We start from the raw sequence: 26,861 nt of genomic DNA on the forward strand, positions 1-26,861 counted from the left end.
ACGCAGCTCGTAAATTGCAATAACAACAATTAGAATAAATGACGTACTTTAAGGTTTTTTTTAAGTTCTCTTTTTTATTTTTTATTATTATAATTTTTTTAAGTTACGTTTTTTTTAAGTTATTTTTGTAGTGTGTGTGTGTATGTGTGCGTGTTTTTTTTTAAGTTAAGTTAAGTTGTGTGTGTGTGTGTTTTGTGTGTGATACAGCTGCGCCCTCTGGTGGCGGGCCGGTGGTGTTACAGTGTGACACACAGACAGACAGACAGACAGACAGACAGACAGACAGACAGACAGACAGACAGACAGACAGACAGACAGACAGACAGACAGACAGACAGACAGACAAGGCCATCTTCTATAGTTAGTGCTCACTGCATTCGCAAAATTAACCCATTTAGGCCTGACGTCGAAATACTGTCTTCTAAACCGTGCCTATACAAGGCAGGCAGTGTTTGAAGCTCGGGGTTCTTCACAGTTACTCAAAGAGAATGTGTGCTTTTTAATCAATAAACCTTTTCTTCTATAGCACAGCGGTGCTCAAACTATAATACTACCGGCTATCAACAAGTCAACACTGGTTCTCAAACCATTTTCATGTCAAGGACCCCCAAATTAATATGTAGTTGGCCATAGACCCCCACATTAGAAAATATGTTGTGTCAGGGACTTCCCATGACAGATTTTAACTAATTCAGCTTCCCCCTGGAAGCTTCTCAAGGACCTCTGGGGGTCCGCAAAAAAAAGAAAGAAAAAAACCACCCCACCCCCCCCCCCACACACACACACACCGTGTCCGGAATCACTCCCTACTGACCATATCATTACGAATCACTATATCGTGAACACGTTATTTTGTGATGGTGGTGGAATGTTTAGTGGTAATCATTCTACCCTATAGAGCGTCGCAGTCCCGCCTCCTACCCTGGACCAGGAAATGAAACCCAATGCATTTTTCCCATAGACATTTCTTAAAGTATTTATTTAAAGACGGTTACGCCGCGGACAAAGCCAACTCGAGTCGTGACAACTCCTGACAACACAAACAATATTTTGGACCAAACAAATAATTACAAAGAAGAAAAAAACAAAAAAAGTGTTGTAACCTGCCGTTTTTGTCTTCTTTCTAATTATTTGTTTGGTCCAAAATATTGTTTGTGTTGTCATGAGTTGTCACGACTCGAGTTGGCTTTGTCCGCGGCGTAACCGTCTTTAAATAAATACTTTAAGAAATGTCTATGAGGAAAATGCATTGGGTTTCATTTCCTGGTCCATGGTAGGGGGCGGGACTGCGACGCTCTATGTCGTGGACTCATTGTATGGCCGCATAATGCATAGTAGGGTAAATCCTATACACACCAGAGGAGAGGACAGATTCCTGGGTCCGATACCGATCGCTAATTTCTCCTTGGGCGTTTCTAGACCATCGATTATGGATATTTTGACTGGGATTTTGTCCAAAAGTAAAACAAAAAAAGTCAAACTAAATCTCAAACTCAAAACGTTGATTTGATTAAAAGTTTCTATTTGCGCATTTCCAATAAGTCTTGTTTTTTCAGGCTGGGTCTACAGGCACAGCCCAGACTCCCAAGCCTGCAGGCGGACGTGCCGAGGCCAAACAGTGGCAGGTGACTCATCAGCACACACACACACACACACACACACACACACACACACACACACACACACACACACACACACACACACACACACACACACACACACACACACACACACACACACACACACACACACACACACACACACACACACACACACACACACACACACACACACACACACACACACAGTACGCCAGCCTGCCAACAACACACACACACGCAGACACAGAAGGTTCCCACCAACCACAGCACGAGTAGTTACAGCCCGGTTTATCAGAGCTGTGCCCACGGCAATCTCATCATCTAATTGCCATAATCTGCTAATAAAATCTCGTCCCGTCGATGCTGTGTATTAAGACATTTCTAAAGAGGGCTTCGATTCGGGGGAATCATCTGCGTGGCCCGCAGAGAAGAATGGCTCGAGCACAGTCTTTGTAAACAGTCCTCCCGAGATTCATTCCACAACAAAGAGACTAACTTAACCCATTTTGACCTGAGATCAGATTCTAAAAATGTCCTCTACGTCCTGACAGTTTTCTGAAAAAGCTATGTTTCTATGTCAGTCGTTCTTCGATTTTTCAAAAATAGCAGACCTACAAGCTCGTAGCGCGCCACTCGGTGGCGCGCTACGAGCTTGTAGGTCTGCTATTTTTCAATAGCTAAAGCATAACATAATGCTAACACCAAAAGGGGTTCCCGCCCAAAATGAGTTAACCCCTACCATGCCTATACGAGGCAGGCAGTGTTTGAAGCTCGGGGTTCTTCACAGTTACTCAAAGAGAATGTGTGCTTTTTAATCAATACATCAACCAAACCGCGTCCTTTTCTTCTAAGCACAGCGGTGCTCAAACTATAATACTATACCGGCTAACTTTTGGGTCATAGTCTTTTCGAATCAAATTCCACTTTGTTTTTTGTCATTTGAAATATTTTTTTAGTTTTAGTTTTAGTTGACTAAGTATCATATGATTTTGTAAACTAATTATCACTAATCAAAAACATATTTGAAAAAATATTTTGGCGGGTTGTGATGGCGACGTGCTTGATCAGATACTTTTTTCAGCTGCATGCTGAAAATGGCTGATCTATACAAGCTTGTATTAGTGCCACTATATCTCATCTCCCCTAATCCCTCTCTAGCTAGTAGCTCAGTCTAGTTTTTATTTGTTGACGAAATGTTTTCATCAGGAAATCGGTAAGCTAACACGAGCAGAGAGTGTAGCATACGGTAGCTGTAGAAGCCATTAACTGTTGTATTTTCTGATTATTATTTCTGTTATTTAGCCTTAATAGTTTGATTTTGATTAGTGGCTAATTTAATTATTGTTTGGGCCTCCCAGGCCTAGACTATAATTATGGACAGGTGTGAGGGGGAAATTATGCACCTACGTGGAGACACGGTTTTTACCAGCAGCACAGAGAACAGAAAGAATGTCATATATGCACTTTATTTTCTATTAAAGCAAAGCAAAAATGATTTCTGCCTGTGCACATTGGATTTCTTTATGCCTGCGTACGCCTACAACCACAGAATGGGTGCATCAGTGAGTTTGTCAACAATTTGTTTGGAAGCTGACAAACAGCACTTATAACAGTAGCCGAAAGGCGAACTGAAAAATAAAAAAGGAAAAAATTCAGAATATTCTCATCTCGCCCCGTATCATTGAGGATGCGCTAGGACGTCTGAGGACGTCGTATGTACCTGTACGCGTCGATTGGGTCCCCTAGGACGTGTGGCGACGTCCTACGGACGGAAACGGTTAATGGATGGGATGAAAAATCTTAAAACGTGAATAACTCTTGATCTAAATCCAACTCTAACCAAAGATTATGATTTTGGCGGTCCCGCCGCTTGTCACGTTAGAAGTAATCAAACCTCCCGTTGTGGTCGATCCCCTCGGGGGTGTTTTGGGGCTACATCTAGCCACTTCCAAGATGGCGCGGAGCAACCTTGAAATAGGCTCTGAGGCTGCAATTCGCTGGGCGCCCCGATATAATGGTTCCAAATACACACAAAGCTGTGCAGTGCATTGGAGCGGCTGTACCGCTCAAACATAGTAAAAGATAGGGGTGTCAAAAAGAATCGATTCGAATTAGAATCGCGATTCCCGTTATGAACGATTCAAAATCATTTTTTTTTTACCAGGGGTTGAGAACCCCTGGTCTATGCTATGTCTTGTAGGCTTTATGATTTATGTTGCACTTCCAAGTGACTGAGGGGAAACTGTATTTCATGTTCATTATGTATTATTTATGTGAGTACATGGGGAAAATTACAAATAAAGTGATTCTGATTCATTTGGTTTCGGAACTATCAATAGTTCAGCTGGGGAGAGCCTCAAGGACCCCTGGTGAGAGCCTCAAGGACCCCTGGGGAGAGCCTCAAGGACCCCTGGGGAGAGCCTCAAGGACCCCTGGGCGTCCACGGACCTGGGGAGAGCCTCAAGGACCCCTGGGGAGAGCCTCAAGGACCCCTGGGGAGAGCCTCAAGGACCCCTGGGGAGAGCCTCAAGGACCCCTGGGCGTCCACGGACCTGGGGAGAGCCTCAAGGACCCCTGGGGAGAGCCTCAAGGACCCCTGGGGAGAGCCTCAAGGACCCCTGGGTGTCCACGGACCTGGGGAGAGCCTCAAGGACCCCTGGGGAGAGCCTCATGGACCCCTGGGCGTCCACGGACCTGGGGAGAGCCTCAAGGACCCCTGGGGAGAGCCTCAAGGACCCCTGGGTGTCCACGGACCTGGGGAGAGCCTCAAGGACCCCTGGGGAGAGCCTCAAGGAACCCTGGGCGTCCACGGACCTGGGGAGAGCCTCAAGGACCCCTGGGCGTCCACGGACATGGGGAGAGCCTCAAGGACCCCTGGGGAGAGCCTTAAGGACCCCTGGGCGTCCACGGACCTGGGGAGAGCCTCAAGGACCCCTGGGTGTCCACGGACCTGGGGAGAGCCTCAAGGACCCCTGGGCGTCCACGGACCTGGGGAGAGCCTCAAGGACCCCTGGGGAGAGCCTCAAGGACCCCTGGGCGTCCACGGACCTGGGGAGAGCCTCAAGGACCCCTGGGGAGAGCCTCAAGGACCCCTGGGGAGAGCCTCAAGGACTCCTGGGGAGAGCCTCATGGACCCCTGGGCGTCCACGGACCTGGGGAGAGCCTCACGGACCCCTGGGGAGAGCCTCAAGGACCCCTGGGGAGAGCCTCATGGATCCCTGGGTGTCCACAGACCTGGGGAGAGGCTCAAGGACCCCTGGGGAGAGCCTCAAGGACCCCTGGGGAGAGCCTCAAGGACCCCTGGGCGTCCACGGACCTGGGGAGAGCCTCAAGGACCCCTGGGGAGAGCCTCAAGGACCCCTGGGCGTCCACGGACCTGGGGAGAGCCTCAAGGACCCCTGGGCGTCCACGGACCTGGGGAGAGCCTCAAGGACCCCTGGGGAGAGCCTCAAGGACCCCTGGGTGTCCACGGACCTGGGGAGAGCCTCAAGGACCCCTGGGGAGAGCCTCAAGGACCCCTGGGCGTCCACGGACCTGGGGAGAGCCTCAAGGACCCCTGGGGAGAGCCTCAAGGACCCCTGGGCGTCCACGGACCTGGGGAGAGCCTCAAGGACCCCTGGGCGTCCACGGACCTGGGGAGAGCCTCAAGGACCCCTGGGGAGAGCCTCAAGGACCCCTGGGTGTCCACGGACCTGGGGAGAGCCTCAAGGACCCCTGGGGAGAGCCTCAAGGACCCCTGGGCGTCCACGGACCTGGGGAGAGCCTCAAGGACCCCTGGGGAGAGCCTCAAGGACCCCTGGGCGTCCACGGACCTGGGGAGAGCCTCAAGGACCTCTGGGCGTCCACGGACCTGGGGAGAGCGTCAAGGACCCCTGGGGAGAGCCTCAAGGACCCCTGGGCGTCCACGGACCTGGGGAGAGCCTCAAGGACCCCTGGGGAGAGCCTCAAGGACCCCTGGGGAAAGCCTCAAGGACCCCTGGGGAAAGCCTCATGGACCCCTGGGCGTCCACGGACCTGGGGAGAGCCTCACGGACCCCTGGGGAGAGCCTCAAGGACCCCTGGGGAGAGCCTCACGGACCCCTGGGGAGAGCCTCACGGACCCCTGGGGAGAGCCTCAAGGACCCCTGGGGAGAGCCTCACGGACCCCTGGGGAGAGCCTCAAGGACCCCTGGGTGTCCACGGACCTGGGGAGAGCCTCACGGACCCCTGGGGAGAGCCTCAAGGACCCCTGGGTGTCCACGGACCTGGGGAGAGCCTCACGGACCCCTGGGGAGAGCCTCAAGGACCCCTGGGGAGAGCCTCAAGGACCCCTGGGTGTCCACGGACCCCTGGGGAGAGCCTCAAGGACCCCTGGGTGTCCACGGACCTGGGGAGAGCCTCAAGGACCCCTGGGTGTCCACGGACCTGGGGAGAGCCTCAAGGACCCCTGGGTGTCCATGGACCCCGCTTAGAGAACTACCAAGTTCTAACTTCTAGGGCAGTGGTGATCAAACATTTGAACCCCTTTTGGTGTTTTAAGCATTATGTAATACTTTAGCTATTGAAAAATAGCAGATCTACAAGCTCATAGCGCGGCACGAATCGTGAAAAGTGACATGGAAGTGTTTGAGAACGAGAACTTTTTTTCAAGAAAACAGTCAGGATTTTTAAGACATTTGCAGAATCGTCCTCAGGTCAAAATGGGTTATGACCCCCAAATGTATACGAATTAGGCCGTGTACCACTATTTAATAAGACTTTGTGAGAGGGACGACAAGGGTATTTTTGTTGTTAGATCAGATTTAGTTCTATACTGTAGGTGGGGAGATACTCTCAACAGTCGGGAGAGTCAAACCAAAGGGTTCTTTATTATTGCTCAGAAAAATCTACTTTTACTCGGCTTCTCAAAAGAAAAAAGTTCAAAGAAAAAAAATTGCTGTGTCTGAAAATATATGGTAAACAAAAGTTTATATGCTGCCACAATATCCAACAAACTGAAAAGGGTATTGTTTTTTTTAGTCGACAATAAAGAACGCTGAACCTGGGCTTCACTGTCTGACGCGTAGATGAAAGGACACGGACACACACACACACACACACACACACACACACACACACACACACACACACACACACACACACACACACACACACACACACACACACACACACACACACACACACACACACACACACACACACACACACACACACACACACACACACACACACACACACACACACACACACACACACACACACACACACACACACACACACGGGGGGGGGTTGTTTGTGACTGCAGTCCAAAGCTGGTGGTAAACTCCATGGCATGAGACCGATAATAGCAGACAAGTATCATAAGGCAACGTTGAAAAGAACTTTGAGAGAGTTAAACATTTTGACAGCATGTAAACAAAAAAAGAAAAAAAAAATCTTCAATTTTGGAATTTTGCCAGGATTTAGAAGGCGTTTTTAGAATCGACCTCAAGTCTAAATGCTGTAAAGGTGACGTAGTAATTGATCTTTTGGCATCTTTGACAATTACTTTTTTTGGTGCTATCCATTTTGGACTAAGTGTTTGACTGTACTCTGTTGCTGTTTTTCTGTCTAATAAACTATTCGATCAATCAATCAATCAATCAAAATTGGTCGGGGGGTGCCCTCGTTCCCGGGGGTTTGCGGGGTGCTTGAAGGATGTCTTAACCCATTCTGGGCGGGAACCCCTTTTGGTGTTTTAACTAAGCATTATGTAATCATTTAGCTATTGAAAAATAGCAGATCTAAGTCAAAGTCGTACGATTAGTCACACACGTTACCGCAGTGAAATTTGATCTCCGCATTTGACCCATCTCTTGGAGCGGTGAGCCGCAGCGTGCGCCGCGCTCGGGAATCATTAGTTGATTTGACCCCCAATCCAACCCATTGATGCTGAGTGCCAAGCAGGGAGGCATTGGGTCCCATTTTTACAGTCTTTGGTATGACCCGGCCGGGGATCGAACCCACGACCTCCCAGTTTCAGGGCGGACACTCTAACCACAAGGCCACTGTCTGATCTACAAGCTCATAGCGCGCCACTCGGTGGCGCGCTATGAGCTTGTAGATCTGCTATTTTTGAAAAATCATGAAAATGCAGCACAAATCTTTGAATATATATATATTCTTTCAGAAGACTTTTTTTTTTTTTTTTTTCGACGTCAGGCCTAAACGGGTTAAACTTTAATCCGGTTACGTTAGGTTGTTCGGGTCTCTGTCCTGGAGGAAAGAAAGTGCCGCATTCTATCACTGAGTCGGTGAAATAATAGTGAAATCAAACTGTGCCTCGTTTTTGGCGGGGGACCCTCAAGGAGCCCCTCAAGGATCTCTGGGGGGTGTCCCCAACTTTGAGAGCCACCGTTCTTAACCCATTCTGACCTGAGATCAGATTCTAAAAATGTCTTCTATACATCCTGACAGTTTTCTGAAAAAGCTATGTTTCTATGTCAGTGGTTCTTCGATTTAAAAAAAAATCACACCCGTGTGAACTGAGTGGTGTAAGGTTTTATATAGCATGATCAGCTGTGGTCTGACGTAATGTATGACGTAATGAAATCACACCCGGATGTGATTTCACAACTGGCTTTTGTGTGCAGAAAAAATGAGCATGGTTGCTACGGTCATCCAGTTCACCCGGGTATGATTTCGTTACGTCAGAAATTATTTTGAACATAGCAACCATGCTAATTTTTTTCTGCACACAAAAGCCAGTTGTAGGAGTGGTTTACACCACTCAAAAATAGCAGACCTACAGCTCGTGAGCTATGAGCTTGTAGATCTGCTATTTTTCAATAGCTAAAGCATAACATAATGCTAACACAAAAAGGGGTTCCCGCCCAAAATGGGTTAAGCCTTGAACAGGCGTTGGGAGACTGATCCGGAGCCAGCTACCAGGACCCTTGATTTGATTAATCTGAAAAGCATTAAAACCATTATGACTACAGCAGTTTGAGGATGACACAAGAACGTCTGGGGGACGTATTTCCATTCGGGGGTCCTCTCACATTTAACTGATGAATAAGTCATTCAATAAATAATGAGTAATTAAATAAATAAATGCAATACAAATGACAAGTGTATATAAAACAAGTGCTCCCTTTATCTATACTAGACTAATAGCCCTGTATAGGAGAACCTTTTGTAATAGACAGGCCTTTGTCTGCTGTTAAATAGACCAGGGGTTCTCAACCCGTGGGTCGCGACAAAAAACTGAATGCAACTGAATGGCTGGAAAAGAGAAATGAAGAGTTTACATAGTACACAGTACATGCATAAACTTTCCTTAATGATTATATCTGGTTTCAGTATTTATTCATGATGTATTTTCACTATTATTATGGTTAGTATAGCGGTCAATTTGTATTGGGGGTGGGGAGGGGAGCGGGGCGGGGGTCATGAGACATGTCCAAAGCATTTCTGGGGGTCCCCGGCCAAAAACGTTGAGAACCCCTGAAATAGACCTCAGCTTGGATGTCAGTTCTGACACTGGTTTTGAGGTCGTATACCACTGTGTGGCTCCGATTGTGTGGCTCCCGATGTAAGTAAGTTATCTCACATCTGCTACACTGGCTCTGGTGAAACTGTTGTGTAACCTTGTGTCCTCAAGTAAAACATGTCTTTAAATATATATTGTTTTTAAATCACACCTGTGTGAAGTGAGGGGCGCTCTTATTATATATCATCATAAATCATCTCATGAACTGAATTTATGTGATTGGTTAGCCGATTTGCTCGTCTACATATGACATAATTGCTCCTTTCATTGTCAATTAAAAAGCTGTATATAGGAGGGGCTAGCGCCCCACACAAATATGGGGACCTCACCATTATGGTCTTATGGACCATGGTTAACTCATTTTGGGCGGGAACCCATTTTGGTGTTTTAAGCATTATGTTATACTTTAGCTATTGAGAAATAGCAGGTGCCGCGCTACGAGCTTGTAGGTCTGCTATTTTTTTAAATGTGGCGCAAATCTTTGAATATATATTCTTTCAGAGCTTTCAAAGTTTTTAACACAAATCTTTGCTTCTGGGGGGGTCCCTGGAACAACATATTTTCACATGGGGGTTGGCAGCCAATTACATAATAATTCTGGGGGGCCTTGACATGAAGAGAGAGAGAGCGAGAGCGAGAGCGAGAGCGAGAGAGAGAGAGCGAGCGTGAGAGAGAGCGCGAGAGCGACAGCCAGCCAGCCAGCCAGCCAGCCAGCCAGCCAGCCCAGAAGTAGAGATACAGCAGACCGGTACATCAGTTTGGCCAATACATTGGCCATTATTTTTATTTTTTTTATAAAATCAAAGGTTTTCTAAATCTCACGATTTTGCAAAACCATGGGTGGTCTACAACAGTGGTTATCAACCTTGCAACGCAAGTTGTTGTGAGTTTGGAAATCTTCCATTTTCACGACTGTTGGCTCCGTCTTTATTATTATTTGACAATTTGGCAAATAGACAATTAGACAGTTATAGTTGATTACTTTTGATGCAGTAATGGTCTTTTACCCCTCTTCTCTTTATAGGTATTAGAAAGTTCTTAAAAGTCTCTGAATTGTCACTTCACTATCATGTGGGGACCCCCCCCCCTGGGGGTCTAGGACACCGTCCAAAATCGTGATCGGCGTCAGACCCCAAAACATGGTCCGACCCAGGACACGGGAAGAGATGGGCAGTGGTGGGGGTCTTTCAGAGCAGTGCGCATCCGTCATGCCGTGGCGATGGGGACCCGCTGTGGGCTCTCCATCAACCAGACAAGAGATGAGCCCACGGTAAGGTCTTTGATTTACAGCGCAGGTTAACGCATTCTGTACGGGAACCCCTTTTGGTGTTTTTACCAAGCATTATGTTATATTACTTTAGCTATGTGTTTTACTAAGCATTACGTTAATATACTTTAGCTATTGAAAAATAGCAGATATCCTCCAGTTTTCAGAAAACTGGAGGATTTAGAAGAATTTTTTTTAAATTTTTCAATTGTCAGGCCTAAATGGGTTAAACAACCGGCTGCCTCTGGGCCCTGACTAATGACACGGTGTAACTGAAAAGGAACGGAACGGTATACAACATATATCACTCATACCTTCGCTTCGGTTTTATAGCAAGTTCGATATTTCATCACCAAAAAGTCCAGAGATGGAGATGGGAGAAGGGGGGGGGGGGGGGGGGGTAAATCTATTGCTCAAGAGTGCGCTTCATAAGAAGATGGAGGTCCTCGGATCTTTTTTTTTTTTTTTAATAATAATTTAATTTTGAGGGGAGTAAGGTTATTATAGCTAACTAAGTCTAAATGTATCAAAAATAACAAACAAGAAGAAAATAAAACTAGGTAAAGTGCCCCTCGGGGCACAGGTCTCCACCAGGCCAGGTCAGGTTGTGGCCTCCTGGTGGCGCTGTAATAGGCCAATGTGAAAAGGGTGCCATTTCTTCTTACACCTTGGATGGCAATTGGATGATTTGAGGCATTTTGTTTCAAAAATGTGTTTTTCAAAAATCCACCTGTTGGTGGCGCTATAACAGGCCAATGTGAAGTGTGTGAAAGATTTTACGTAAATTGCACGCTGCGTTCAGGATTTGAGGCGTTTTGTTCAAAACGGGCCAATCCTGCAAACTTTGAAAGCCAATGTTAGCCAATTAGGATGGAATATGAAATATCGGACAGATCCGTCTTGAACACATGACTATAGAGATACTGTGTAACGATGTGCGGGATTTTTGGAAAGTATTGGAAATGTTGGCCTCCTGGTGGCGCTATAGAGGGTATGCGCGTACCTGGAAGTTATGCGGGAACACCCACTGAGTGGCAAAAAACTACTTTCTGGCCTTGACAGCCCATTCATCCAAACAGAAAAGTCCTGATTGCATTAACAGTGCCGGAGATTAGCTGGTAACAGATGGATGGACACACACACACACACACACACACACACACACACACACACACACACACACACACACACACACACACACACACACACACACACACACACACACACACACACACACACACACACACACACACACACACACACACACACACACACACACGGACAGAGACACATTAAAATATGAAAACTTTAACTGCATTGTGCGTTTACTATATATAAATATATATATATATATATATATATATATATATATATATATATATATATATATGCTAAAACAATAAAAGTAAAAAAAAAAAAAAAAAAAAACTAAGCCTTTTGAAAAATAACTAAATAAAAAAAATGAAGAACGAATGACAAAACTCTAATAACCTTGCGGGGGCGGAAGGGGGCAGGTGTCATTTTGGACGGCAGGACGCCCCGTGAGACCATTGCTGCCTCCGGTTCGGTCAGCAGAAAACAGCAGATGGCTGCAGTCAGGCAGACCTGGGCTCCCACAGGGCCCCGGGTTTGCTCCCGTCTCCTTCTCCTCTTTCTCCCTCTCTCCCTCTCTCCCTCTAGCCCAACAGTAAACATTTAACCCATTTTGGGCGGGAACCCTTTTTGGTGTTAGGGTAAGCATTGTGTTATGCTTTAGCTATTTAAAAATAGCAGATCTACAAGCTCATAGCGCGGCACCGAGTGCCGCGCTATGAACTTGTCGGTCTGCTATTTTTGAAAAATCGTGAAAATGTGCCTGAAATCTTTGAACATATATTGTTACAGAGAGAGTTTTTAACTCAAATCTGTGCTACTGGGTGGGTCCCTGGAACAACATATTTTCAGATGGGGGTCGGCGGCCAATTACACATAATTTTTGGGGTCCTCGACATGAAATATTGAGCAACACTGACGTAGGAACATGAGGTTTTTCCAGAAAGAATTTTTTTTTAATTTCGACGTCAGGCCTAAACGGGTTAAACATCCTTCTGATTAAACACCGCCTGGAGGCAGGCTGGCGTTGCTCGAACATGCTGCTTAGGGACCGCTAGCGAGACAAAAAGGTCATCCCTGCCTGAAGGATATCACCCAGCACCAAACCAATCACAGGGGAAAGGTCTTCCACTCAGTGACTCTAATGCTGTATGTTACACGGCTTGCCGTGTTATATATTTTTTTACTATTTGGTTATCATTTTGGTATTGATATTTATATGAGGAGTTGGAATGTATTATTGTGATTTGTGGCTTGTATTTTACAGTTTCCTTTTGTGTTCCTAATTCAGTATTTTAGCTGTGACGTGAGCGCGAGCACGTGAGATACTTCCGGGTCCTACTTTTGTGTCCCCATATACGCTTTTGTGTCCCCATAGAGTTATACTGTGACGCTCCGTCGGACTAAATCTGAGACGAAAACAACCACGAAAGTCTCATTTTACCGCTTTCCTCGCAACAACAAAGCTGCGCTGCTCTCCCAAATCTGGCTGTGACAGGCCGTCTGCCCCACACGGAATAATATCGCCATTTTATTTCATTGTGTCAACTAAATCCTCATTAATGCAAACTAGATTCAACATACTCAAGCCTGCAAACATTCTAAATATGCCCCCGAAATATTTTACTGAGCAAATGGACTGTTACCACCTTCAATAATAATGATAATAATAGTCTTTATTGTCTCCACATCATATTTTTTTTGTCATGGAAACTTGTACAAAACATTAATAATTCTACTCGAGTTGGAAGCATTAAGACCCATTTTAACCCTCAATGGCTTCCTTTCTGAAAAATAACGTAATTGTAAAAAGATTCACGCGTTTAGATATTCTATTTTACAATGAGATGCGGACGGGAGCTGGTGCCACTTGGACCCGGACGTAACGTAGCACTACAAAATGACGTCGGACTTAAATACTGAATAAAGTGGTGAATGGTGGAGATTTGGGTGCGTCGCTGATTGCTGTGTGAGTGTAAATTGGCTTCAGGGAGTTTAACCACCTCGGCTTCGCCTCGGTGGTTAAACTCGCCTGGGCAGCATTCCTTTTCGGGTTTATGATCCGGTCGGGAGCGGATGATACCGCTACGTCATGTTGCAGTATCGTTTTGTAGTCAACAATCATCCGGAACTTCCTTTTCCCTCAAACCGAATTTTCTCAATAAAAGCTGCAGGCTACGAGAGCTTTTATTGTTATTCTTCCGGTTTGAGGGAAGAGGAAGTTCCGATTGATTGTTGCCTGCCTGATGACTACAAAACAACACTACAACATGACGTAGCGATATCACCCTGATGACTACAAAACAACACTACAACATGACGTAGTGATATCACCCTGATGACTACAAAACAATACTACAACATGATGTAGCGATATCATCCTGATGACTACAAAACAACACTACAACATGACGTAGCGATATCACCCGTTTGTGTTTCTGTAGATGCACCGCGGTGGATTTGAACCCACAGCCTCCGTTCCGTAATTATTATAAATGCCAACTCTGAGAATCTCTAGGCTATTAAACATTATGTTATAATTTAGCTATTGAAAAATAGCAGATCTACAAGCTCATAGCGCGAGTGGCGCGCTACGAGCTTGTAGGTCTGCTATTTTTTTTTTTTTTTTTTTTTTTTTTTTTTTTTAATCGTGAAAATATTTATTTCCGAAAACTCAAGGATTTAGAAGATTTTATTTTTTATTTTGAGGTCAGGCCTAAATGGGCAAGTAGGACACTTTGGCAGGACCACAAGGCTGCTGATGGACAATGTAGACCAGTGGTTTTCAAAAAGGCGGGTCTGAATACTCTCTGCTTTCCACAATTGGGAGTAAAAAATGAAAATGAATGGGGCGCCCGCTGGCCTAGTGGTCCAGGTCACATGCCACATATAGGCTCTGGCCTGACGTTGCGTGTTCGAGTCCCGTTCATGACGACCTTTGCTGCGTGTCTCTCCCCTTCTCTCTCTCTCTCCCTCTATCCTATGTCAGTCTTCACTTGAAACTATCAATAATATAATATAAAGGCAGAAAAGACAAAGACAAATCAATCAAGGCAGAAAAGCCAAAAACAAATCTTTAAAAAAAAAAGAAAAGAAAATGAATATAATAAATCAATGAACAAAAAAGCAATCGTAATTTCAATTAAAACTCGAAGATTGCAGTGTCAGTTCAACCACTTCCACAACCTTGCATCCCTATTTTGAGCAAAAAGTTGATTGGATCGGACTTTCCATCTTCCACGCGATGTCACCACTACGCGATGATCCCTCATTTCAAAACCCAAAATGAGGAGAAATGCTGTTGTTGTTGTTGTTGTTGTAATCCATCTAGCCATTACTCTGCAAGGTTCAATCTGTTATTCTGCTAAACCAAATTCCTATTTGATATGTGCAATGAATATGTATGAGTGCAGTAATAATGAGCTAGAGCCAGTCAAATCTGTGCTTCACTTAATTCCTCAATATGACAACAATTTGCTAACAAACACCCAGAAAAAAAGCCCCACTATGAAATAAGTGGCACTGTGATTAACCTGGCACTAACACTAGTTATACTATATAGCATAATAAATGCCAATGAATAGCTCTGCAGATGGCAATTGCAATGAATGAATACATACATACAGTACATGAATAAATAAATACAAAAAATGCTACATAAATCATCAGCCCCTTAGATAGCACATTATGTAGACTTAGATAGTATTTTAAACAGACTTATAGCTTGTTACGTAGACAGCTCTAGAATTGCATTTTATGTAGTCATAGCACTTTATAGTACACATGTATAATTTAGTATATAGTATAGTATGTATAGTTTACATAGATACTCCACTGTTACGTTCTTAGCTTACGCATGTTTCATGATAACTACTTTTGATGTATGCCATGCTTTTTGTTTTTGTTATTGCTTAATGTAAATCGCTCTGGATTAAGAGCGTCTGCTAAATGCCTAAATTGTAAATTGTAAATAAAAGCATAAATAAATAGGTGCATTGCTGCAGTCCAACTGAATACCCTCTTTATTGACACTATACAGTGTCAAAAACAGCAAAATGTGCCTTGTTACATTTGGACCTTATACACTAGATCTGTTATGTTTGCTATACACGTTGTGGACATATCAGGTTTCCTGATCTCGAGAGGGTACACCTTCGGGGAGGAAATAAATAGCCGAGGTGCTCTCGAGTGTGTCTGTCAGTGGGAGTTCTGGCTGACTTTATAAGTGGAGTTACTGCCAGCACTTGATGATTAATTCACCTGAAAAAAGTCTGAAGCTAATTAAGAAGTGAAGCTGTTAAACTGTGGTAAGAGGCAACGCTGACTGATTGCTAATCAGAGAATCGTACCCGTCTCAGCCGCTTTGCCGCGCCCGCCGCTAATAACACGGCGGGCAAATTATTAATGTTTACATAAGCGTTAATGGCTCACGCTCCGTTATCCCCTGCTATGTGTTGTGACCTTTAATAGATGGAACCAGCTTGTACTGTTTTGGGGGCGAAGAGATTTGGTGTTGGTCGTCGTGAGGGAAAAGTACAAGTTGTAAGTCAAGTCCGTTTCTTTGAGAATAGAGGGTTTAAGGTAGTTTGCCTCCAGAGAGTATACTGAGCAACTGGTAATGATGATGTGTTGTATTGTATGTCTTGTATGTATTGATGATGAATTGAATACAAAGGGCAATGAACAAACACAAGCAAATCAAGGCTTTGTTGTGTTATCACTTTAGCATTGCTTGCCACGTGCTGTACAGTTTGCAAACTGTTAATATTCAATCAATCAATCCAAAAAAAAAAGGTGGTTAACCTTGCTCTTTGGCAAGCCAATACTGTATAAGCCATATAATTAAAATCTAAAGCCGATCTTACAAGCTTGCAGTTTGTAGACTGGCTATTATTCTTTTAATGATTAAGACAATTAGGGGGTTTAGTGATTAAATGCTTGAGTTGGCTCGGCGATGCTCATGAAATTCTCTGCTTCTTTGGCGTCTGTACTGTAGGTGGATGTATGCGCGTGTGCACGTGTGTGCACGTGTGCGTGCGTGCACACATTTTCCTGGTTCTCACAAGAAAAAATGAATATGATTCCAAATGTTTTAAGGTTAGGATCAGACACTTAGAGGTTACGTTTAGGAGTTAGTTATACCCGATTTATACTTAGTTGCACGCTGGTGCCATGCGTCGAAGAATAGCCGATGTGTGAGCTTGTAGATCTGTTATTTTTCGGCTACTAGAGGTTTCAGGCCTCTATGTGGCCCCGACATGTACAGTACAGTACGCCAGTGGTTCTCAACCTCTTCAGGCTAGATGTGGACACACAAGATATTTGAACTGGGGACCCCCTACCCAGGTAAGCACTAGTTGGAATTATAGGAATTGAGGCATTCAATTTCATTTTATTAATTCTATTAATTGTTTGTACTGTATTTAAATTAACCCCCCCAAAAAAAAAAAAAAAAATGTATTGAAAAAACATGGAGCTCACGTATTAACCCATTTTGGGCGGGAACCCCTTTTGGTGTTAGCATTATGTTATGCTTTAGCTATTGAAAAATAGCAGATCTACAAGCTCATAGCGCGCCACCGAGTGGCGCGCTACGAGCTTGTAGGTCTGCTATTTTTGAAAAATCGTGAAAATATTTATTTCAGAAAACTGGAGGATTTAGAAGATTTTTTTTTAAATTTTGAGGTCAGGCCTAAATGGGTTAAGTAAAGTAATACAAGTGCGTGTGCGCGCGCGCACACACGCGCTGATGGGAGATCAATATTAAAGTTTAATGGTAGCACCACCATACCTCGCCAGGGGGTGGGGGGGCGTTGCCAGGCAACAGTGTAGGCGGCATTGCGTGAGAGGCAGCAGCATATTCAGATTGGTGAGAGAGAGGAGAGGACCAGCTTTGTGAGCGTGTGCGACCGTTTTCCTATGGTGTTCACAAGACAAATGGTTATGGTTGATTTATGGTTAAAAAATATGCGTTTGCCAATATGTTGACGTCCTCACAAGTATAGTAATGTAAAACAGTGTGTGCGTGTGCGTGTGTGTGTGTGTGTGTGTGTGTGTGTGGCCGGGGGTTTCGGACTTGGGATGCATGCCTACACTACTTGTGCCCATGGAATGCTGGGTGACATTGACATTTCTTGTTGTATCGCGACATATTCCTTGATTAGGTGGATGTAACTTTGCTGCACCTGAACTATTTATGTCCTTGTATGTGCGTGCGTGCGTGCGTGCGTGCGTGCGTGCGTGCGTGCGCTAATGAACGGAGCACACCGTTACCTGTGGAAAAGGACAGACTTCACCAGGGTCACCACGTCCCGACTGGCATTGTAGCCAGCACACACAATGGCCACGTGAATCGTCTGAGGAGGTTGTGAAAGGAGATGTGGAGAGAGTGAGAGAGAGAGTGAGAGAGAGAGACAGACAGACAGACACACAGAGAGAGAGGATCAAAATGGTGGCAGAGAAACAACAACATCAAGTGAGGAAAAGTGATAAAACCACTTAATCTCTAGAAGTTGTTGAGCAGAGTCCCTTCCCGGGCTCTATACCACTGTCTACTCCCGTTATTCGCTGAAAATAGCCAATCTGCAAAGCTCTACAATCGCAGAATCCCCAGAATACAGATGCTGGAGTTGTGAATCGGCCCGAATCGGGGTGCATACTTAGTTTAGCTAGTCATTGGTTAGACATGAGTTAAGGTTAGGTTTAGGTGTGCTGCCCCCTTGGGAGGTTAGGTTTAGGGTGAGGGTTTGAGATAGGTTGTAGTTGTGAGCTTTTTGAAAAATCGTGAAAATGTGGCACAAATCTTTGAATATAATAGTCTTTCAGAAGACTTTTAATTTATTTTGACGTCAGGCCTAAATGGATTAATTAGCATAAGTTGTAAAATCTGTGAAGCAAGAAAGGTAGAGACCAAACTTATTTCCAACATGGTTGCTGTGCAGACTCCAGTCCCTGCGCAAAAAAAACATTACTTAGAAAAAGTAACTCCCTGCGAGTGAATGGAGATTAGGAGGACACGCCGATCGCTCTGCTCAAAGCACAAAGCGCCGTTTTGTTCCAGCAAAGCGGCCGGTGTTTACAGCAGCATCACATATCGGAGAGTATTCATTAACCTGCCTCATCATCAGCACTGAGGGAAGAGTTTACATTAAGCCATGATAACAATATCAAGCTCATCTCGTATACGGCTCTCATGGTGCGACGGTGTCAATCAGTGGCAGTGCTCCATGTTAGGCTCTCGTGGCGTCAATCAGTGCTCGATATTAGCGGTAGTTGCTGGTGAGCAATTGAGACTATAGCAGCATGAGCCTGCTGGAGAATACATGACGTCCCTCTTGGGCAGAAACCCTGGCATATCCAAATTGCATTGCTTATTGTTGCAGATAACTATGAAAACCTTGCGTTTTTGTCACCTAGCCCACAATCCCCGTCACTCTGTCACGTCACTCGCAATTCCCGTCACTTATACCCCAGGCCAGAGCCATCTAAGAGTTGCGATATTGAGGGGGCAGAAAACAGCCCGGTCACGTTGTAAGAGCCATTATGACCTAATGTTTTGCTGATTGACAGTGTCACTGCAGCTTGGTCAGTGTCTGGGCCAGCCCAGGTATTTAACCAGGCTGCTAATCAGGCACAGGTGTTGCCAGTGGCAGACGGCAGAGGCTAACAGTTTTCTACTGTGTTCAGGAGGGCTGGTCCCCTGTGTTTGTTACCGTTTCTTTCTTATTGTTTTATCTGTATGTTCTATAGGAAAATGACTGCAGAAAATAAAGCAAAGTTAAACTCAACGGACACGTTTTGGAGATCAGTTTGTACTGGCACACGTAAGAACTTCCACCTGGCCGTCGGCAACCAGTAGTGCCATAAAGTATAGGACTTTAGGCACTACACACGGTCCATGTACTCGCGCGAGCCCATAGACTCCAATGCATTCCGTAAACTGAGATCTCTATCCTCTGGTTGGATTTCCATTTATGTATGGTCTCCAGTTGATCGCTATTGTTGTATGTCCCCAGCTTGACTTGTTTTATGAAGACATCTACAGCCTGGTAGAGATGACTTTCTTTTTAGCAAAAGGCCGATGCACACCTCAAGGCTATTGACAGGTGTGTAGGGCAATAAAGCATACTTAAAAGGGTATCTTTGAAAAACAAAGAATGGTCCCACACACCGTCAGAAAACTTGCCAAAACTGTTGCTCTTTATTCAACGTTTCGGTGTATTCGACCTTCATTGTCTGTCCTGATGAAGGTCGAATAGACCGAAACGTTTAATAAAGAGCAACATTTTTGGCAAGTTTTCTGACAGTGTGCTGGACCCTTCTTTGTTTTTCAAAGATACCCTTTTAAGAGATGACTTTCTGAAAGACATTTTCGAACGCAGTCCCCTTAGTGTCTCTGAGTTCTGCCAGTGACTGTACATTGTGACCCAGCAGGACCTCAGTGGTTTCCTGGAGACCGTAGAAGAGTCTTCCAATTTTGATCTTCAGTAGAAGTTTGTATTCAACCCATTTTGGGGCGGGAACCCCTTTTGGTGTTATCATGATGTTATGCTTTAGCTATTGAAAAATAGCAGATCTACAAGCTCGCGCGCTACGAGCTTGTAGGTCTGCTATTTTTGAAAAATCAAAGAACCACTGACATAGAAACATAGCTTTTTCAGAAAACTGTCAGGATGTAGAAGACATTTTTAGAATCTGATCTCAGGTCAAAATGGGTTAGAGCCCCCCTCTGCCCCCCTGGGCACACCTGGGACGCCAGGTGTTGCTGGTGAACCCTCTTGAGGTGTCGTGGGCCTAGTCAATGAAACACCTAAGATGGAGGGCGCCCACCTGACGACCCCCAATGAAACCCTTACCCCATTCCACCCAACCCTGTGGTGACTTTCACCATTCCCACCCACGTTTCTGGCGGCATAAACGCATTGTAACACCCAGTTCCATTCAGGTATGCGGTCAGGTCAAGGTCAAGGTCAAGTTTATTCATATGTCCCAAACTGGGCACTTCGTTTTACAGCAGATAATAAAAGCCCTCAAAGACATTACAAACAGTACAACATACATAACAGACATACGTATACATTATCACAAGATACAAATGCTACATTAAATATAAAGTGCAACCAGGGCTAAAGTGCACCGAGTGTAACTACATCTACCTCCTCCTGCTTCCCTTGTTGATGGCTCGGATGGAGGTAGGTATGAATGAAAATTTGTACCTGTTTGTTTTTGTAACAGGGGTCTTTAACCATTGGCCAGTGAGGCTATTCAACGTTGAAGCACTGGGCCCTAGTGGTAGGAGGAGGGACTACAGGCGGACCCGTGGATTCATGACCGGGGAAACCCCGTGCAGCTGGGCTTTAACATTGAACGCTCGGTTGCACTCCCGCATTTGACCACCAAAATGTGGTGGTCAAATGCGGAAGTAGACGTTCTGAGACGGTACTTCCGGCAGTCTTCCGGGTGCTTCAAAACGCCACTGAGCAACTTCCACTGACATGAATAGCTGGGGGGGCGGAGCTTCGCGCCAGTTCAGTCTCTATCCTTTTATATACTCTATGGGTCAGGTGCAAGCTTGGCTCAGGGAGGGTCCATGGCACTTTGGGTAATACCATTATGCTGTGTTTGTAAAACCGGCGTAAACCAGAGCTCTCAAAAGGCCCGGCTCCTACCTGGGCCCTCATCAAACCCTGTACATTCAATACACTGCCACCCTTAGATCTCCATATATGGAGCCGACCTGTTCCGACATTCCGTAGCTTGATCCGACCTCATCACACCCTGTACACCCAAGATACCCTCCATATATGGCCAGTGAATGCGACCTCGCAATTTAGGGCGAGGTCGCTTCTCGCCCTAAATTATATATAAAGGCTTCTACCCAACAGCGACTATAAGCAGGTACGAATCATTGGAGCCAGACAGTATCGTTTGGCTGGGAGACGGCTGAACGGAGCCTCCAGGCTGCAAGAATCTGGAGGTTATAGCTTCAATTTCCAACTTCCATCCCGCAGGCGTGTTACTGGTGGTAAGGAAATGGTGTATTAATTTGCATAAATGTTCGTACAGTGTAACGCTGTTGGCTCAGTTGAGGTGTGGCTCAAATAAATCAATATTGGGCATTGTCCATTTCTCGCGTGGTTTTGAGTGTGCTTGTTTACATGGCTGCCATGTTGGATAAGGCAAAAATCAAGCAACGCAGATTGATATGAGCCAGACGCTCTATACTAGAGTCTTTGATTAGGCAGCGGTCTGTTATTGAGTTCACTATTGAAAAAGTAACAGACTGCAGAATTCAATCAAGCCGTGTATAACTACTAATATTGAATCAATGAAAAGTATTAACACAAGCTTGTGACTGGATAAACATTGAATCCATTCATTGGAGCACAGGTTCTCACCCCCATTTCATGAAAATATATTTTTTGAACCCATTTTGGGCGGGAACCCCTTTTGGTGTTAGCATTTGATTATGTTATGCTTTAGCTATTGAAAAATAGCAGATCTACAAGCTCATAGCGCGCCACCGAGTGGCGCGCTACGAGCTTGTAGGTCTGCTATTTTTGAAAAATCGAAGAACGACTGACATAGAAACATAGCTTTTTCAGAAAACTGTCATTTTCAAACAGACATTTTTAGAATCTGATCTCGGGTCAAAATGGGTTAAGAATAAGATATATATTAAAGGTTTCTACCCAACAGCGACTATAAGCAGGTACGAATCATTGGAGCCAGACAGTATGGTTTGTCTGGGAGACGGCTGAACGGAGCCTCCAGGCTGCAAGAATCTGGAGGTTATAGCTTCAATTTCCAACTTCCATCTTCTTATCTCGGCCTGACATGCGAGACATCTGTTTCTCTCTCCCTTCCCTCTCTCTCTCGTTTTGTCACTCGCTAGTCTGGTCAGCCGGCGGCAGCCTCCTCATATTTCATAGCGTCAGCCACGTTGTTGCCGATACGTCATCAGCCAGCGCCACTCTGTCTGTTCATGCTTTTCTCACTTGAGAACTCGAGAGTAAAAACCTACGGTAAAAACCCTTCATTTGATTCAGCATAGCCCACAAACGGCCGTGTCTGGGGTGAGTTAAAAGGGACAACCAGATTTTATTTTAATGACGTTTGGGAGACATTTGCATGGAAACACTTTCCTGGGGGTTTTTAATGTGGGAAATATGTGTTTTTAAATATCTTAGTATTTCAAGCATAACACGGTTTCCTGTGTTCTGGTTCCATTGATCCATTAATATTTCCCCATAGAGATTTCCAAAAGTATTTATATCAATTAACCCATTTTGACCTGAGATCAGATTCTAAAAATGTCTTCTACATCCTGACAGTTTTCTGAAAAAGCTATGTTTCTATGTCAGTCGTTCTTCGATTTTTCAAAAATAGCAGACCTACAAGCTCGTAGCGCGCCACTCGGTGGCGCGCTATGAGCTTGTAGATCTGCTATTTTTCAATAGCTAAAAGCACAACATAATGCTAACACCAAAAGGGTTTCCCGCCCAGAATGGGTTAAGCCTATAGAATCAAGCCATCCACGATCCTGATGAATCATGACCATAAAATATTTGATTCTGTGAATTTTGTTTTCAAATATTTAACAGGTCGACTGCGGAGCATTCACGGCCGTCTTTCGATTCAGGCTAGACTACCTATGTTTAAAGTGACCTTTGAACAACCGACCGCTGAGTTGCTCGTCATGAAAATCTTGTAATCGCGTGTTGTAGTGTAGAAAAGTATTCCATAGTGGCGACCACAACAACAGACCGGGCAGCGCACGGCTTCCTCCCCCGGGAGCTTCTCCATTGTACACAATAGGGACTCAATTTCCCATAATTATATGATATATACTGACTACATCTAATGATGAATAGCCTTTGTTTTGCCGTTTTCGTTTTCTTTTGTTCACAGAATCAAATGTGTTACGGTCATGATTCACCAGGATCCTGGATGGCTTGATTCTAGGCTTAGGTACAATAATTCATATAAATATTTTTCGGAAATCTCTATGGGAAAAAAAAGAATGGGGTTCTGGATGGATGGAACCAGAAACCGCCACAGCTATGCCCTATAGAGCGTCGCAGTCCCGCCCCCTACCATGGACCAGGAAATTATTCTCCGTTCATTTTCCTCATAGACATTTCAGAAAGTATTTAAAGACGTTTACGCTGCGGACAAAGCCAACTCGAGTCGTGACAACTCATGACAACAAACACAATTTTTTGGGCTGAACAAATAATTAAAAACTTTTTGAAATGTCTATGGGAAAAATGCATTGGGATTCATTTCCTGGTCCATGGTAGGGGGCGGGACTGCGACGCTCTATAGAGCACGGGCTTTGCGTATACGGTGTAGCGAGTGATTGACAGGAAAGCATAGAGAGGGGAGTATGTAAATCAGGAGTGGGCAATTATTTTTCCCAAGGGGCCAATTTGGCCAAATGAGAAACAGAAAATAATATTGTGGGAGGGCCGGCAGCCGGGCCAGAAGGCAGAACTCAATTCTGCATAATATTAATTTTACTTCTATATGACAAGCAGTAAATGGCATCGTTTTGACAAGCTGGTAAGATGTTATTATTACCTCCGACTCCAGTAAATAAAATTAAAGCAATGTAGTTGTAGTCCACGCATAAGGCAAAAATTAGAAAGTTAGGTTTTTATTTTCCATTTTCCAAGAAACCTTTCACTGGCCGGTCAGAGTCAGCCAAAGGGCCGTATTTGGCCCCCAGGCCGTGTAATGCCCAGGTCTGATGTTAGTTGCTGCGAGAGTGAGGTCTAGCCAACACCAACTCGGGATTCCTGGATCGCTGCCCTCCACAATTTCCTATCCAACATCAGGTTCCTGAGCTCTGCAGTGTTGTTAGCCAAGCTGTCGCGCCGCAGCACGTCTACATAGGTGGTACGCTTCTTTCCCCTCCTGGCTTTGCCCTGGGTTGGCTCTCATAGGGTCAATTTACTTGCCTCAAGTTCTGGGTGCCTGACGCAGTGCCCTGCCAGCCTCATCCTCCATCTCTCTCTGACTTGGTCTGTGACCCGTGGTAGGTCCCCATAGAGGTCCACATTTCTGATACGTCCATGTGACACCGAGTGCCATTCGTAGCATTCTTGTGTATAGACTCCATCCAGGGCTTTTTCCCTGTTGTATTGTAAGGGTCCATGTCTCGGGCCCCATACAGCAGTACTGACTCCACAGTAGCTATGAACAGCCGTCTGATGTAAATGGTGGTAAATGGAGGCTTGTCCCATATAGAGCACACAATCATACGTTTTGTATTGTGTGATTGACAGCGTGTGGGCGAGGGATTCTGCCCCGAACGACCTCTCTTCTTTTAGCTCATGATTAATCGCTATGAAAATGCAAAATAGTGGTCTTGCCCCAAAATCTGTTCTGCAGAGGATTAAACGGGGATGTCACAATTAGATTTGTGCAATGCTTGGTGCATGCACAATAGCCTGTCCTAGATAATACAATATGATTAACCCCCTAGTGTGTGCGTCACTGCACGCCAGTCAAAAGGAGCTAAGGCAAAATGGACAAGGAACAAGGAAACAGGCAAGCCACCTTGTGGCAGTGTTAATTTTGTCGACTAAAACTATGACGAAAAATGTCCGTCGACTACCTAGCTATTTTCACTGAAGAAAACTAAATAAAAAAAACTAAGCTATGATGACTAGCTCAGTGGCCTTGTGGTTAGAGTGTCCGCCCTGTGACTGGGAGGTCGGGGTTCAATCCCCGGCCGGGTCATACCAAAGACTCTAACAAAAAATGGGACCCAGTGCCTCCCTGCTTGACACTCAGCATCAAGGGTTGGATTGGGGGTAAGTCCCTGCGACATACTATAGCGTCATGTCCAGGGGGTGTACTTGTACATCAAGCTGCCTCACGCTACAGAAACAGGAGATAGGCTCCTGCCCTATGGGCCTCATGGCTCGGCAAGGCTACTTACTTATGATGACTATAAGGGTAAATAATATATATTGACAGTTTCATCAACAAATAAAAAGTAGACTAAAATGTTAGGCATGCAGGGACTGGTGGAGAAGAGTCATGTTATGTTATGCTTTTGTCGACAAAATCAATTGTAGACTTAGTCAACTTAAATATGATATTTAGTCAACTAAAACTAGACTAAAACCTTTCAGATGACTAAAATATATCAAACTAAATGACTATGACAAAACTAAATCAAAACCTGCTGTCAAAATCAACCTTGTGTAAACCCGGGACTACAGTTATGCATTGAGACATGCCTAGAACAGAGACGCTATGGTTCATGTGGTTAAATTGTGTGATTTTAGATATTTTTGAAAAATCGAAGAACGACTGACATAGAAACATAGCTTTTTCAGAAAACTGTCAGGATGTAGAAGACATTTATAGAATCTGATCTCAGGTCAGAATGGGTTAACTGTTGTCAATTGCAGCACCTTGGCCTACAACATAGAACATACTGTATTCTCTCTCTAACAACGACATGCCCTGTAAGCTCACTGATGAATACAACTCACGCACATCTTACATGCAAAGTGGGGTATAATTAAAAAATATATACCAAATGACCCAACTAGAAATCCCATCTCATACAAAAAAAATATTGAATCAAATGTTTCACTTTCTGCTGTGTGTAATGTACAGTACCACCACCTTTTCACCTACAGACACTTTTCACCCATTTAGGTGTGACATAAAAAAAAACGTTTGCTCTGAAAGAACATACATTCAAAGATTTTGTGCCGCATTTTTACGATTTTTCAAAAATAGCAGACCTACAAGCTCGTAGCTCGCCATCTGCTATTTTTGCAATAGCTAAAGTATAACATAATGCTTAGTTAAAACACCAAAAGGGGTTCCTGTCCAGAATGGGTTAAAACTAAGCAAACGGAGTCCTCTTCAAGTGGACCAATGAGTGGGACAACAGAAAAGGGACACTTCTTTCTGTGTCCACATTGTCAGTCCACCTGAAAAAGGGACTCATTTCTATCCCATGTTTTTCGGTCTTTCTTCGGACTGCGCAGTTGAGACCAAGGAAGCTGAACGCGGAAGTGTTGGCTGCATATAGCCCATTGCGCATGTTTCTTTCCTTCCACGGAGCACCATGGAGCAACATGGCGTCGCCCGTACGGTCTTCGCGTCTCGTCCTCTTTAGACAGTCCTTGTGGGCAACCAGTACAAACCAAGTACAGCGCCCCACCACCACCACCACCACACTGGCTTCACTGTAGGCAGTGGAGGACGGTCTGCACGATGTAAAAACAAGGGATAATAAGCGCGTATTAAGCGTGCATGTCGGATTTGCATTTAAGACCATGTGAGTAATTAATTACGGATTAATGCCAATTAACCAAATCTCGTAATCTCGTTTTGGCACAGTGGGGTACAGGACAGGTAC

The 26,861-nt window shown here is 44.8% G+C and overlaps 1 protein-coding gene across 2 annotated transcripts in view; it reads right to left on the reverse strand.

Annotated features, from left to right (window-relative positions):
• The window catches only part of large1 (LARGE xylosyl- and glucuronyltransferase 1), a 199,182-nt gene that overhangs the window by 106,164 nt on the left and 66,157 nt on the right, over nucleotides 1–26,861 (reverse strand). For both annotated transcript variants that reach the window (XM_079493719.1, XM_079493720.1), the window contains exon 4: nucleotides 17,744–17,826. In XM_079493719.1, the coding sequence (XP_079349845.1) occupies nucleotides 17,744–17,826 (83 nt within the window). The remainder of the gene's footprint in view (nucleotides 1–17,743; nucleotides 17,827–26,861) is intronic.

The sequence above is a fragment of the Electrona antarctica genome (assembly GCF_951216825.1).
Source record: "Electrona antarctica genome assembly, chromosome: 23".
Classification (NCBI taxonomy): Eukaryota; Metazoa; Chordata; class Actinopteri; order Myctophiformes; family Myctophidae; genus Electrona; species Electrona antarctica.